This window comes from Lissotriton vulgaris, chromosome 3_1, assembly GCF_964263255.1.
Source record: "Lissotriton vulgaris chromosome 3_1, aLisVul1.2, whole genome shotgun sequence".
NCBI classification, from domain to species: domain Eukaryota; kingdom Metazoa; phylum Chordata; class Amphibia; order Caudata; family Salamandridae; genus Lissotriton; species Lissotriton vulgaris.
This window is the reverse complement of record NC_141689.1, coordinates 25,830,924-25,847,882: the sequence shown is the minus strand read 5'-3', so window position 1 is coordinate 25,847,882 and position 16,959 is coordinate 25,830,924. Positions and strand designations below refer to the sequence as shown.

Genomic DNA, 16,959 nt, shown 5'->3' with positions numbered 1-16,959 from the left:
TGCACAATTACTCGACAACACTTGTAACATACTTTTGTTGATAACTTTTAATTACATCATGAGGCCTTGTGCTGAGCCCTTTATTAAGTTAGGGTTATGAGCGAATGATTCCTTTTGAAAAACTAATAGATTTTCCAATAGAAAAAGATTGAAAAGCAGATGCTGTTCACCACATCCCATGATTACATTTTATATTGTGATTATACATTACTTCTGACTTCTAAATGCATTTTTTGTTAATATCTGGTCTGAACAGAATGATGTAACACTTGGGAATGAATATACAGCCCAGCAGCCCAGCACTGGAAGCCAAGATGGCGAAAATCTCCACGGCCACCATGTATCTACCCTTAGTGCTAAGGTAGGCTGGAAGGAAGGACACCCAGACGCTGCAGAAGACCAGCATGCTGAATGTGATGAGCTTGGCCTCATTGAATCTATCAGGAAGGTTCCTGGCGAGGAAGGCCACAATAAAGCTTGCAAAGGCCAGCAGACCCATGTAAACAAGCATCCCATAGAAAGCAATGACAGAACCGTTGTCACACTGTAGGATCACCTTTCCAATTTCAGACTGAGTGTCAGTGGCTGGGTGAGGAGGATAAGTGAGCTGCCAAATGAGACAAATGACTACTGCTCCCAGTGTGCACACGAGGACCATAGACGCAGACACCTGAGATCCCAGCCATCTGCTTAACCTGCTACCCGGCTTGATGGCATTGAAGGCAATCACAACAGTGATGGTTTTCACTAATACGCAAGACACAGAAACAGTGAAAATAATTCCAAATGCAGCTTGTTGGATAAAACATGTCAATCGTGCAGGGCGTCCAATGAACAGAAGAGAGGTGAGGAAGGCCAGCAACAGAGATATAAGGAGAGCATAGCTGAGATCCTTGTTATTGGCCTTCACTATTGGGGTGTCCCGATAGCTGAGAAAGATTCCCAACACACCAGCTGTGGACATGGATAGTACAATAGATACAGATGCCAAAACTGCTCCGAGAAAATCACTATAAGAGAGATACACGATGGCTTTCTGGATGCAACCATCCTTTCCATCAGTGGGCCACTGGCCCTCTGGGCATGTTGCACAATGTTCCATGTCTAAAATGTAAAACATACAAGAAAAAAAAGTTAAAGATATAAATATTGCAAAATAGTTGATCAACATAAGAAAGCACACATAAAACATTTGATAAGCAATCTTCCAAACATTTCCCCCTGAAACATCTGTAGCTGCTCTTAGACTGTAAAGATACTATAGGATCAATACATTATACATTTAATGATGTACTTTTCTCTGCAGTTTTATATAGTACAAACTTGACCCAAAGGTATCACAGCACTTTACATGAGCACCAGTTGTGTTACAGATGGACACATTCATGATTTGGTAGGCAGGGGGAGATAAAGTGATTTGCCTAGAATCACAGGATATTGAGTGTGACTGTTAAACTGGAACTCGTTTCCTCAGCGCAAGGTTGGCTGCTTTAGCAATAAGGCCAAATCCTCTCCCATTTACTGTAGATAAAATCACTATCACAGCACAATCAATTATTGCAATTTGCTTGTGAAATTCTCAATGTAGACATTCTGGTGTTCAGTTTAGATAATCCAGTTTCATGCACAATCCGATGTGCAAATGTTTAACAATGTGTTGATGTGCGATAGCGATACTGTAAGAATGCGCCCCTCTTATTTCATGCATATCAGGTTTTCCAATTAAGAGAATGCTATTCTCCATTCTTTTCATTCACAATGAAACCACTAACATAAATGTTCAGTAGAGAACTTGGGACCAGATGTACTGAACATTTTGAGGTAACAAACTGCCCAAATCACAGACTGTTTGCGAGTGTAAAATGCATTTTTATATTCAAACATCAAACTGTAATTTTACAAAGTATTTAGAAGGTTCTAATAATGATACTGACTCTCTGTGCTATGTAATAATGTCTTTCAACCAACTTCCAGTTGCAATACATTTAGTTTTTATCACTTCCTTAAAATATTAAGGAGTTCCCAGTGGACGCTTCCCCTTTGAGAATGTTAAAATATGTGTTTTTTACGAGGAGGCAGTGGTCACTGCCTACTTCAAAAAAATGAAGAGTGAACATTAAGGGGCCCATTAAGATGGTGGGTGAATCACCCCCTCCAGACTGGGGATAGCCACTGCTGGACTGGCGGGGGCGATCCACCCACCATCCTTGCTGTAAAGACCCCCGCTATATTACGATGGCTGGGAGGTCTGCAGCAGACGGAAAGACAGTCTGCCGCTTTTCTGCCCCGGTCACCTTGCGATCGGGGCAGAAAAGGGTTGAATATGGTGGCGGTGTCTATCAGACACCGCCAGCCATATCAGGATGGGCTTTAAACAATGCCTTTCCGTGGTGGCAACGCCACCACGGAAAGCCATGCGGAGACTCCCTGCGGAGGCCCGTTGCGTACCTACAGGGACTACAGGGGATGGGGGTGCACATGGGGGGTACCTATGGTACCCTCCTGCATTTCAAAGTACAATGTGGCAGGGACCGCGCGGTGCCTGTCATGTTGTGCTTTGAAATGCACAACATGCATTTTTACCATTGCGGCGCCGCAATGGTAAAAATACAGGATGCGCATGCCACTGTGGCGAGGGCACCCTAATTCCCCCAACGGGACCCTGCCCTTATGGCGTGCGGTCCCTGTCCACGTCATCCTAATAGGCCCCTTATTGTTTTCTTTTGGAACAAATCCCATTTTTTTAGAAGGTTGTTTTATTTAAAAGTTATTACGAATATAGAGGTCTACTGTCCCCAGGAGACCAACTTCTCTGTGATGGCTCTCATTTCTAATGGGTCGCAACTCTGAACTACCTCATTAATATTCTTGAAGGTAGGCAAAATAACGATTTTTTAAGTATCGACATACAATAATGTCGATGTTTAATTATCGAAAGGAGAGAATATAGAAGGTAAGTATTATCATTATTTTCAATATCGATGGGACAGATTTCGAAGGTAAGTAATAACAATTTTGTTAATATCGATGTTAGTAATATCGATGTTACTAATATCGATGTTACTAATTTCGAATTTTATATGACTTTTATGTATATTAATAAGTATATAACATGTATTTTTTATGTCATTTCTTTAAATTTGTTATTTTAGTACCGTAGCAGGTTGTGGGTTTATAGGGGAATAGGGTGGGGAGTAATTTATTATACTAAATTAAATATTAATTTTTATGAATTATACATTAATTTTAATTAATTGGTAATTAATTTGTATTAATGGGTAATTAGTTTAAATTAATTGAGTAATTTGTAATTATGTTCTGCAGTGGGTTATGAGTTTATAGGGGAATAGGGTAGGAAGTAATTTAAATGTAATTAAGTAATCATTTATTTAAATTAATTGTTTTTGTAAATTATATTATTGGTGATTAATTATTAAATAGTAATTAATTCCTATTAATTATTATTTATTATTTATTTATTTGTACTTAATTATTCATTAGTAATTATGTTTTTAATAATTATGCATTGGCATTTGGAAATAGTATAGCTTTATATAATAATTATTTTTTTATATTTAAAAATATTAATTTGGTATTTTTAACTTTTACGCTATCCAACACTTTCCCCACTGTTGCACTCTCAGGAATGGGAATAGTAGTTTTTACTCCTACGCTATTCAACACTTTCCCTACTGTTGCACTCTCTGGAGTGGAAATAGTAATTTTTACCTCTTCCCTATCCAACACTTTCCCTACTGTTGCACTCTTTGGAGTGAGAATAGTGATTTTGAATTTGAATTTTGAATTTAAAAGTATTTATATAGCGCGCATATACCGGAAGGTTTCATGGTGCTGTGGGGTTGCTCAATTCAGATTACAGACTCCGGGCTAGCTCAGGTTGAAAATGCCTGTGAGAAACGGAAAGTTTTCAGTTTCCCTCAGAACTCCATGTAGGATACTGAAGTACGGATGGCAAAGGGTAGGGAGTCCCAAAAGGTCGGAGCGAGAACAGCCAACTTGCATCCTCCCGACCTCTTACTCCGAAAACGAGGGACCACCAGAAGAGAGAGGGCGGAGGATCTGCTCGGAATGTGAGGGTGAATATGAGATATCATAAATGCCGGAGCTGTCCGAGCCAGAGCCTGAAAGGCGAGGCAGCCAAGTTTGAACAGAGCTCTCTCTTTCATTGGAGCCAATGGAGAGAGCGAAGAACGGGGGTGATGTGGTGAGATCTGGGTAAACTGAAAACCAAGCGAGCCGCTTAGTTTTGCACTAGTTGGAGTCGGCGCAGAGTGTAATTGGGGATGCCATTATATAATGCATTGCCATAATCTAATCGTGAAAGGACCATCTCCATAAGGATAAGTTTGAGGACTGATAGTGAAAAGAAACGTAAGATTTTACGGGTAGTGCGGAAAACAAAAAAAACAGGCCGAGACCACCGTGCTCACGTGTGGGTGAAGAGTAAAATGTTGATTCAAAGTAATCCCCAAGGTTTTAACAGAGAAAGAAAGGAGAGGGGGGGGACCAAGCAGAGAAGGCCAAAAAGCAGAAGACCAAGGGTTGAGTTCACCACCAGTCATGACAAGCTTGGTCTTGTCAGGGTTAAGCTTTAGATGATTGGTATTCATCCAATCCCTGATGAATACCATCACTGACTGGAAGTTGGGAATAAAAAGAGAGGAATCAGATAAATAAAAAATGAGCTGGAGGTCATCAGCGTAATTAAACACTGTGACCTCCATCTGCTGTAACGCAAAAATAAGGGGAAAAATGTAAAGATTAAAAAGAAGAGGGGAAAGAGAAGAGCCCTGCGGGACACCACATTGTACCTTGTGAGCTGTAGAAGAAAAATCCGCCAAGTGAACGGCCTGGGTACGGTCGTTGAGAAACGATCTGACCCAAGACAGGGCGGAGCCCCCGACGCCTGCCGCCTCGACACGGGAAAGAAGGATGGTATGATCAAATCTTTATTATCCAAAATTTTACGTACTGTTGTTATTTTTGGAGTTATAATCTTATTTTATTCCCTCTAATATGTAATATATTTTGTATCGTTTTAGCTAATGCAGTATATCATTTTGAAAATATTAATATTTTTTTTTAAATTTGTTTTGCATAATTATTTAATTTTTATTTCTGTTAATATTTTATGTGCATAGATGAATTTGTAATTTATAATATTTTAATTATTTATAATTTATTAACATACTTATTAAAAATGATTAATAAGTAAGTATATATGTTATATATTATATTTATATGTTTAATTAATTTTGTATTAATTATGTATATTACTTATTAATTTTAGAACTATAAAATATTTTAAATATTTTACTATATTTTTAAGTATTATTTAATTTATTTTACACGTTTTTTAATTAAAAAAATATATATAATTTTTAAAACAATATTTTTGACATTGATATTTTTTTCAGACATTTTGGTACGTACCTTGTTTTAGATAGGATGTTGATATCGATATTAATGCTCTGATATTTTTGTACCTCGATATTATGTCTTTCTATATTTTGTCAGACATTCATTCATGAAGAAGGTTGATTTGTGACCCACTAGGAATTACTAATGTTAAAAATAAAAATGTTATTCATGAGGAATGGCAATTTCCTAATTGCCATTCTGAGAAAAACTCTATTGATATGGCACGCTCCCGCTGTCTTCATCTCGGGAGCTGGAGAAGTTGCACTGGCTCCCTGTGCGGAAACGGATTATGTTCAAATCTTTGTGCATAGTCTACAAGGCGGTAAACGGACTGGGATCATCATTTCTCTACCAGCAGTTCCAATGGTACAAGCCAGGTAGACAACTTAGGTCGGCTAGTATGGGGCTGAATAAGACAGGCCGCATCAGGAAGGCACGCTGGGGGGTAGAAGCTTCATTAGAGGGGCAGCGAACGCATGGAATGCCTAACCCATGGCCTTAAAACAAAGTACGAACCTGCTGGTGTTCCGGAAATAATCTAAAAACATGGCTCTTCGCGCTCTAAACTGGAGGCTTGAAACATAGGGAGTATCACATCAGCGCCTGGACACTGGCTGGTAACAGTGGGCTTTATAAATTATATAAATAAACAAATAAATAAATAAATAAATCTCACACAATGCAGTGCAGTATTTTTGGCTGCTGCACTGTGTTGCATGAGAATTTGGCAAATAGACAACTAGGTCTCTTAAATGTTTACAAGAATGGAGGGCCATAGAAGATGGATGTCATATTAAACATTTTTACCAGATTGGGTACTTAGTTCATATTTGTCTTACACTCATCAGTCTTATATAACATCAGTGCTATTGCAGTAATCAGACATAAAACAGACAACAGTATACATTTTAATTGCTGTGTTCACCTGTGCTATTTGAAAACTCTCCTTCTGCACATGGCACACAGTAAAAGCAACAGATGGGCTTCCTTTCTATAGGAGCTTTACGGTACCCTGGAAGGCAACTCTCAGAGCAGACGGAGCGGGGAATCTGTAACAAAACAAGATAGGGACAAGAAACACCTTTTAGAAACAGTTTGATATATAAACATATAATCCAAATCACTCCAATAGAATAAGAAGGGAAACAAATTCGCCAACTGACCAAATAGATCTTTGTTAAAATCATTACCTCACAGTGTAGATCTAACAGGATATATTGAGGGCCTAAGACAGCAACGGTGCATCTAGTTTCAAGAAAAAGCTCATTGGTGGGTTTTAAATGAGACCTAAAGTTCTTTTTACTTAGAGGAATTATCACAAATGGCTGATTCCGATTTGGTAAACTAATCCGTACGACCAAATTGAATGTGTAGCCCTTTCCGTATGACTCGTCCAATTACCGTCCGAATCCTGTAGTACGATTCATATAAAAAATACACAATCGAATTGTTTCCAACCGTACGAATAGCAAGGGAAAATACATACTGTAGTGTAGTTCCTATTTTCCCAATAGGCCCTGCGCATTGGAATAACATAAACAGTAGTATCGACGTAGAAGTGCGGATCTTCCAGGCCTTCACTGACTATGCTAAACTTAATTGGGTTTGTGACCAACTAGTTCAGAGGTCACTTGAAACTTTCTTGACTGAAATAGGAAGTGATCAGCTTCCCTGGCACAGCCAAGAAGGGATTCAGTTTTCCAACAACCGTGCAACATGACAACTTTGCTCCTCAGATCAAGAGTCAATCTCTAGGGTCGTGTGAAACAATGGACAGTTATTTTACTCAGTCAGGTTGGTGCAGATTACTTTCACAATATGTAGAGAATAGAGAGATGGGCGTTTTCAATAAAGGGTAACATTTATTGAACAGTCTTTCTTCTCGTACAAGAGAAATGAATTGCCACAATTGCAAGACTTGTTATTATAAAAAGTACGTACAGTAAGATAAGTATTGCAAAATAATACTGTAAAAGCATTGATATGGTTTCTTAGCCATGCAATGGTTTAAAAGGAATAAAACATATATACATTCATATATACATTAGGCTAAAATACTCAACTGGTGCTTCTAACTACGCCTACCCCAGTGTACCTGACCTAAGCCTAATACTTGGGAGGGGAGTAAGTAAGTCGCTTTAAGTTAAGTTGGTTTTGCCAAGGTTTTCTTCAAGAATTCTCTCTAAGGGTTTAGTCAACACCATACCTCTGAAATAGAATGATGGAGGTCTGGTATCTCCCTCAGGGCTCGATATCCCAGTCACATGCAAAGGTAGACTAGAAACGCCGGAGCTGGATTTCTCTGCAGGAGAAAGACAGCGTCTCTTCTCAGCGCGTCGAGGAGGAGGAGGAGGGGCAGCGTCCGCGGGCAGCTTGCATCTGCTGGGCTCTTTGCAGGGGACGGCTGTTCAGCTCCTAAGTTCACCACACCATCGTTCGCTAGTTAGCAGCGATAGCAGTAGCGATAGCAGCTATGGTATCATCAGCATGACAGCTTCTTCAGCAGCAGCGAGATAGCTGGCAGCATCAGCTTCAGCTAAACAGCAACGAGACAGCAGCACAGCGATGGCATTGATAGCTTCAGCGTTTGCTTAAGGCAACTTTGGTAATATTTATACCTGAAAGGTGCCTTGTTTGACGTAACTTTTTGGACATAAGACGTCAATAAAGATGTCACTAGGAAGTGATCGTTTATCAGTGCTCATTAGAGTTTTATTACTAATCAAAACATAGCAAGCGGGGATTTCCAGGTTTGCTGAATTTTTATCTTGTTGAAGAACTCGGAGTGTTAATCTAGGAATCTCAGATAGTAACTTCTGCTATGTCATTGCACTAATTGGTTGCAAAGGAAGTGGCAGAGAAAGCTATTCTGGAATGTGGCTCTGTTCGTGTGAGGCCAGAGACGAGTTTCTGAATATTGCACTTGAACGGTTATGCCAATATAGGGAATAAATGTACTTATAGCCGAATAGGGGCATAAGGTCACAGTATCGATCAGGGTCCTAGATTAGAACGCTACACCCACTCCACGAATTCATGTCCATCAAATTACTAAAACTAGAGCAATAAGATGAATGTGTAACATTGCCCACCCCAAAATACATATATGCATTTGAAATAGGAGCATTTGTAATACGTGAACATTTTAGGTACTGTACGTTTTTGAAGCATAGAAACCATTCAAAAAGTATAGCATATGAAATCAATGAACGATTATGCAAAAATAATTACACATGAAATATCTCTGAAACAGAAGAAGGGCGAGATAATTTCATCACATATAAATGCATTGCAATAAAATGTGCTAGAGGCTGGTGTAAAGTTATTATGTCTCTAGATGTATGTAGAAATAGAAGTTGAAGCTTCTGTTCTCTATGAATAATTTTACTTTAAGCAAAGAATTTTTCGTGCCAAAAAAAGGGTGAATATTAAAAGTGTTCAATTCAAAAGAATTATTGCTTTGAACGGGGAAAATAGAGTTCCAACGCTTTTAGCAGTTTTTGTTTTTTCAAAACTGAAGGCCGAATTCAGAGTTCATGTGAACGCTGTGTGTCGGAATGCTTCTCTAAAGTTATTGTTTCTGTTCGGGTGAAAACATCACATCAGACAGGCTCTCAAAGAATTGGTCTAAAAAATCAGGTGACAGTTCGACCAAATTCGATAGTGCTGTAACTTGGCAGGTGTGAGAATGATTGCTGTCATCAAAGGCTGGATCAGCAATGCTCACAGAAGGTCGTACCTGGGTGATGTTGCTTTTGTCACTCGCTCCACTGTTACCACCTAGTCGTAGCACAGGAGTCTCAACGAATGCCGTCATCAGGATTGGTAGCCGCTGGGGACAACACAATGCCTGAGCCGTTATCAGACTTAGCAAAGTATCGATATCCATTGGTACTGCTGATGGAAGTGAAAGACAGATGTCCAACACACACTCATCTCCGCATAGCATACATCGTAGTACAGGTAAGATGCAATTTTGCCATATCGGTCTGAATGAAAGGAACCAGGTCATGTTTAGATCTCTCAGCCTGGCCAATCCAAGGACTCTAGTTATTCTGTCCCGGTAGGGGATTGCTAGGATTGTCTCTTCCATTCCCATAGGAGTCATGTCTGAGCTGTGGCTTGCCATAACGAAGCAGGAGGGTCAAAAATAAAATCCCTGCTACAAGTCCCAAAAATAGGAGCATGCCGCCAAAAACAGAGTGGACAAAGTTTGGAACGATTCCCAGAATTGCTCGAAATGGTGTTAGCAGTCCTGTAAAAATCATCTTAAATATGCCTGGGATGCCTGTGGCAATAGACATGTTAAGGAGTTGGCTCAACATTTCTACGAAATGCACGGGGCAATTTGTTGATAAAAGGTCATGAACCTCCGTAGCTGTCCTTGCAACTAGAAGATCATACGTCTCTTTTGATGACGTTATGGGCACTGTTGTCTGTAAAAGCACAGACTTCATTTTGCTTAAAGTATCAATTCGTATAGAAGAGAAATGCAGATGAGGCCAGATGGGAGTCTCTATGTCTCCAGGCCCGCTCGGGAACAATGCTTGCATACAGCATTTGACCATGGATGTTACGCTTACGAGATAACTTTTCCCTGGAACAAGGCCACAACATCTGTGATACGTTCTTAGAATGTAACTCCCATTCGCGAGTTGCATAAAGAAGGGCTCTTTCTGCGTTGCAGGTGTGACAAGCTGGTGGCATGAAAGGTTGTTAGAATTACCTTCACAGGCTCCGTGTAAATTAATACCCTGACACAAAAGTATACCGCTTAGTGAATGTTTACAATTTTCACCACTAAGAAATACATTTTTGTCGCTGTCACTATAGCATGAATGTGTGTATGGTAATTTCCATGTTGATTTAACATAACCTTTACCCAATCGTTCATACTGGCCAGTAGGTATGTATTCAAGGCACTTTTTAAATCGGAAAGTTGTTATCGGAATAGTGATAATTCCGTGTATTATCCATTCAATGACAGGACTTTCTGACATTGTCAATGGTAATCTCTCAAGTTTTTTGATGCTCAGGATTGTATAGTCTGCTCCTTTCTGTGCCAAACTGATTTGTTTATCAGTAAGGTTAAAGATGGAAAACAATGACGTTGTGTTGATTAAACGCCAAGGCACATAGCCTGAGCGAAGATTTTGCAGCGTCCATCCTAATTGTACAATAGAACATAATTGTGACTGGCCATGCTGTAACATTAGCAAGTCTCTGTCTATTACATCAAAGGCAGAGGATACAATATTGTCCAAAGAATAAATTCTGGAGGACAGAGTCATTAACCCATTGTCCACTACAGAAAGTGATTTTTCCAAATTAATACGATCAATTTCTCGTATTTTTTCTGCTGTTTCAATTTGTGTGACTTTCCAAGCCTCGTTGTACGCAGCATAGATGCTGGCTGCTATGAAACGTTTTTGACGCTGTTTGCCTGGACCAAGAATGAAATCGCGCAAATCAGCACCATCTTTTAGTAAAGACAAGTGTTGCTTAATTTCAGCCAGTGTGGATGATCCTTGCCATTCGAGGCAGAGTTTCCCTCAACTGTATGTTGTTACTATCCCTGGATGTTGTCTCTGGGAGTATCTAGGGTCTTGTCTGGTCATTTTTAACCCCTGTGTTTTGTTCAGGAATCTATCTTGACAGCTGTTTGTGTCAGTAGGCCAGATTAACCACTTTTTCCAATCAGGATGTGTTCTGTTAAAATGTAAAATTTTAGATACGTCTATCTCAATATCTGTTGTTGCATTATCAGGTATTGGCTTCGGAATAGACGGTTTGTTAAGGTCTTTGATCTTAGCTAGGCCAAGACAAGATGTTTGGTGAATTGTGTCATTTAAAAACATCATTTGTTCTGGTATCATGCAGGTTCTGAATAGTGCTTCTAGACCTTGTACCTGCCAATCTTTTGTACCCCAAATGGTTTTTGTTTCAATGTTATTTTTCCAATAATCAAAACCAAATGTCATAATTTTTTCATAAAATTCTTCTGAATATATCAATTTAGAATTTGTCAGCATAGTTTTCATTCCTGTTTTATCTAACAGTTTGTAATAAAACGTTTCTGCATCACTGGTGTTAAACCCTGAGAAGTACTTGAATTTCTCAAAAAATATTTTAGAACTGCTTTTAGGTGGTGTAGCACAATGTTCCCATTGATTACACTTAAAACATTTCTAGGCTGTGCAGATCTATGCAAATAATGATCGCCATAATGTGTGTAGCAGAATGTCTGCTCATAACTAGATGAACCTTGTAAATAATCATGTTCTGTGAATCTAGCTGACATTACTAAATCAGACATCATGTCATTAATACTGTTAAAGTCCCAATCTTCAGAGAATGTACTAGGTTTTATAAAGTCACTTAAGGAAACCTTCAGTTGATGAGGATACTTCAGGATCTCGACCGGACCATAGATCTCATAGTCAGTTTTCTCCCATACTACCCCACCAGGTATTGGAATGGCTGTGACATTTACTGTTGACAGTTCTCTTTTCTTCACGTGGGATGATCTGTGTGGTTTGAGGACTAAGTTGATGTTCTGACTTGCTGTGTCCATTGTACTATATTTTCCCTCAATGGGTTTTCCCAAACAAAGTACCATGATGAGCTAAAGCAGGAGAATAAATACACCTAGACCGAACCAGAACTCTAACCAAGGGGAAATAAGGTAGATTTCCTTCAGTTGATGAAAGAGTTCCGTTGCTTTTCTTTAAAAGTCATTTTTGTTTCTGGCATCACTTCGGGGTTACTTTGATCCTCGGAAAAGTTGTCGAAGTCGATGAAATAACCAGAGGCAGTTCTGTCAATTGTTGGGATTGTTCTTTCAATCTGTCTTTCGGTAGCACTTTCTGATGCCACATTATTGTAGACTGGTGTTTCTTGACGAACTGTTTCAATCTGTGTCTCAAGAGGCACAAGATCCATGGCATTATTGCATAGTCCTTCTCTGTGCACTGCAGGCTGATCGAATGTAATTAGTCTTTTAGTTTGAACCTCTTGGATTGTTGCAAGTTTGGGTATTCTGTTGTTTCTTGGGAGTCCACTCGGCCTACTGTTGATTATAGGCCACATGCTTGTGGTTTTACCAACTCTGTTCTCCTTTTTACCAGCAAGGGGCGGTAGTACTACTGATCTTGTTCCGGTGACTGCCAAGACAGGTACTGCTTTTCTGTAAAAAGGCCCAAATTCCTTCTTCACTGCGATTTTTTCTCTGACTAGATCCAACAGGCCTTGCTGGGGCTGTTGCTTGTGGTGCCTCGTCAGTGGTATCTGGCTGTTGCTTTAACTTTATGTTGCTTAAGGATTTTCTTGTTTCATTCAGTTCCTGTAAAACAGCCAAACGATCTTTGATGTCAAAGTCTGTTTTCTTATCTTGTACCACTGATACCTGACTATCTAAGTCCTGAAATGTCATTCTAATTCCGAACAATAGTTCGTATGGGCTAAAACCATTTAGAGATTTTCTTGACAAATTGTTAAGACTGGTCTGGACACTTATTAAATGTTTGACCCACCCAGCGCCTGAACCTAATACCTTCGCTGTTATAGATCGCTTTATGTCTCGGTTTTTTCTTTCTACCACACTATTCCCTTCGGGGTGCGAAGGACAAGAATACAGCAACCCAATTCCCATGCTGGCCATGGCCTCCCTATAAGCTCGAGAGCTGAAAGCAGGACCCTGGTCAGAATGGAACGTGGTAATTGCGTATGTGCCGATAAAGACTCGCAGATCTTTTATAACCGTTCTGGCGTCAGCCGAGCACTGGAGGCCACATTATTTAAGTGTTTTTAGCCTTAACGATGTACAATGGGACGCGTTTCTCTTCTTTGATAGGGCGGATAGATTGCCTAATGCTTTCTATTAGGGCTTCTGACACTACACTGGCCGGTTCTCTACTGCGATCTCTGTTGCAATCTTCACAGTTTTTTGCAAACTCATGAATGCCTTCACTCATTCCCGGTCACCAGTACTCTGATTCTAACTCTCTCAGAGAGTCCCTGATTGTTTGGTGTCTCAGACCCAATTCCATGTGTGCTTCATGTATGAAGAAGCCCCTCCGGTCCCTGTTTGGAATTACCCTATCCCCCACTCCAGGGATTCGAGCAAAAGGAACGGAGTTTGCATCGATTACGTATGCATAATTGAGTGGATAGTTCACGGGTAGTGCAGCACAGTCGCCTTTTACGGTCGTTTTTACTGCCAGCATGGTTTCCCCGTCTATGTATTTTTCTGCACGCTTTTTTGTGGCTACGGAAGCCGGTTTAGTTGCTTCCGCTGTGGCTGTATTAGCCAATGAATTCCCTGCAACGTGAACGCCATCACGTTGAAGACTCTGTGCGTGTATCACTTGAGTCTTTTGTAGTTCTTTCTGTGAAAGAGCTACCTGTTTCCAGAGCAATTTATGCTTTATTGTGGCACCTGTGTCATCTTTGTAATCGTTTTCAATCCAGCTCTGGTGTTTATTATTGTAAGAGTTGACGCAAAAATGAGAATCGCACACGATAAGTGCGGGGAATTCACGTTCTGCATTTTCAAGCGCCATCTTTAAAGATCTGATTTCAGCTCTCTGAGCCGAACAGTTTCTTACTGATTCAGTTTTCTTTACTTTCGGTCTGAATTTACCTCACAGCCAACAACCTTTAAAAATCGCACAGGCTGCCTCATAGGATTTTTTCTCTACGTTGAAATGCTGTACAAATCTATCTGTATAGATTATACAGGCGTATTATGGGAGAGGCAGAAGTTCGATTGGCAGAGGATATTCTTTTTCATATTCTAAATCATTCAGTTCTTCGAATTGCGGGGCGAAATAGTATTTCACATCTTCCGCTCCGAGAGAATCTACATACTGTATCCATTTCGGATCCAGTGACATTGTAGGCAGGTTCACTGGGCTGAATAGCACCTCCAAGGTGGATTCTGCTGTGAGGATATTAATCCATTTGCCGTGTGCTAGTTCTCTTTCATTTGCTAATGCAATTTGCACTGTTCTCACAGTTCTTTCTGTGTGACTGGATGTTTTTTCTACTTTTGTGTACAAGTGAGATTTAATTGAAATTGGTACCTTTTCTCCCTCATTAGAGGTCAGGTATGTGAATCCGCATCTTCCTGGGATGACTCGGATTACAAGATCGCGTGTGTTGTCACGTGTATCTAATTTTGTTTTTGCTAACATGTCTCTTTGCAATGATCTCAACATTTCTGTGTGTTTTTGAGTCCAATTCATTTGTTTAAAATCAGGTTTTATTAGTTCGTAGAGAGGTTTAACCCTCTCTGCGTAATTTAGAATGTATGTTCTTCCGAAATTCAGAAAACCTAGTATGGATTGTAAATTCTTCAGCGTTTTTGGAGCTTGGAGTACAGCGCACTTCTCTAAGAAGTTGTCCGCTAGGCTTTTTCCTTCACTTGATAATTCCTATCCTAAGAATAGTACTGTCAGATGGGCAATTCGAGACTTGTTAAAGTTGAATTTGTAACCCTCTGCTGCGAACCCAAGTATAATGGTGTTCACTCTTTTCAAGTGAGTATCCAAGTCGTCGTCTGTGAGATAAATATCATCTAAATAAGATAATGCCTCATCATCATATATTTGTAGTAACTCTGTTACTCTAGCTGAGAATAGTCCTGGGCTGTTCTTGAACCCCTGTGGGAGTCGACAGAATTTTTTCTGCGACCCAAATGCTGAGAAAGCGGTCAAGGATCTGCTTTCTGGTGCAATGTTTTGACAAAAGAAACCATTAGATATGTCTAATGTTGTTTTATAATTTTTTCCTAACTATGTTATTCATTAGGGCTGCACTATGCGAGTTTTGTACTGCAAATGGTTTGCAACATGCATTAAGGTGTCTGTAATCCAAAACTACACGATATGAATTGTCTGGCTTGGAGACAGAAAACAAAGGATTGTTCATTTGAGAGGTGCATGTTTCAATCACCCCCTGGTACTCAAGTTGATCTAAGATCTCCCTGACTTATTTTTTAGCTTCTTGCTTAATGGGATACTGCCGTTGGGCAGTTGGTTCACTTTTTAACTGGATTTTGTGGGGAGGAGAGTCCTCATCCCATCCTACATGATTTTAATATAATGCCGGTGCCTGGGCTACTGCCCATTTCCTTGCATATGTATATTTTTTGTGAATCGGAATGTGATTCGAGAAGGCAGGCATAATTATTTCTTCGCCACGAGGGCACTCCCTGACAAACTCTGGGTGCCAATCTTTTTCAGCTAACAGAATATCATAGCCTTTTGAGAGTTTATCCCAAAATAGACCCTTTATTTTCCTAGTCTTATCACCCTCTATACGCAATGTTATTTCGTATATTTTATGGGGCTCGCTAAGGCTGGTGTCGGCAGTTTTCACCTGAATGTATTCATTCGTGTCCACTGTCTCCAGATGACTCATCAAGATCTTGCGGGCTATAGTGATTTCTGCTGCACTGTCCAATATTGTCTGTGCCCACTCCCCGTTTTTCAACTGTGTCCTCAGTATTCTCGGCATGGTTGATTACTTTAATACTGGCTACCTTCTTTTTGGGAAATTGAGATTTTTTACTCTGAGCAGGTTCCTTGTCTTTGGACTTGGTGTGCTCTCCTGGGTCTGACCGTCCTCATCTTTCCAATTTCTGCGAAAAAGATCGAGAGGGACGTGTATCAATACTTTGATATCTATCAGTTTTTTTCAAATTATCCCTATTTCTAAGGGTATATCTTTTCTCAGAGGGCTCCCTCTGGGGAGACTGGTGTTCTCGAGTCGGAGTTCTTTCCCTCCGTCGAGGAGACCTTCCTCTGGACTGGAAAACTTTTTCCTTGGGAGTGGATTGTTTATTTCCATCCCAGCTCTTTTTAGGAGTGTTTGAATTATTTTTAATAAATATTTTTTCAGGTTTTTCGAGCAGTTGGGGCTTTACTGATTTTCCACCCAAGCTGTCTCTAAATAATTCTTCATAGCACTTTTCTATGATTTTGGCAAGCTCAATTGGCTGATCTGTTATATCTGTTTCCTTCAACTTCTGGCAGATCGCCACATATGCTGCTTCTCCTTTAATGTTGGCTAGTAATATAGCCGAGACCTGCTTGAAGTCTTTCAGTAATTTCCTACCAAGAGTTAAAGCGGGTTCTGGACCGTATTCATTTTGAATCTGTTTTAGCACTTCTGGTATTACCACCATAGATGGAACACCGTGTGTTTTTGTGTAAATGGAAGCAAAGACTGTACCCCAAGTGTCACAGTCCTCTATGTGTGGTGCGATTCCCATAGGAAGGCAGATGGTCAAGATTCTGTGTTTCTCAATAGTGGTAGTATCCGGAAATACTGCCTCTATTTGAGTGATTTTCTGTACTAACCAGAAAGGAATGTGTTCCCGTTTTACGGGTGTTTTACCAAGACATGATTGTATGTTCTGTGGTGTGATTTTATTAGTGTTCCCCTGATGAGGGGTCAGCTGTGGTACATTAACAGCTGGCTGGACTGTTGCAGTCCTCATTACATATTGGACTA

General features: G+C 40.0%; 1 protein-coding gene across 1 annotated transcript; it reads right to left on the bottom strand.

Annotated features, from left to right (window-relative positions):
- Positions 1–220: 220 nt before the first annotated feature.
- On the bottom strand, positions 221–1,104 carry LOC147725848 (vomeronasal type-2 receptor 26-like). The gene has a single exon (XM_086962803.1). It carries the CDS (start codon positions 1,100–1,102, stop codon positions 221–223), a length of 882 nt encoding a protein of 293 aa, XP_086818929.1. The 5' UTR covers positions 1,103–1,104.
- Positions 1,105–16,959: the final 15,855 nt, after the last annotated feature.

Excerpts from the sequence above, each read along its gene's own strand:
- LOC147725848 (XM_086962803.1), bottom strand. The coding sequence starts at position 1,102 with ATGGAACATTGTGCAACATGCCCAGAGGGCCAGTGGCCCACTGATGGA.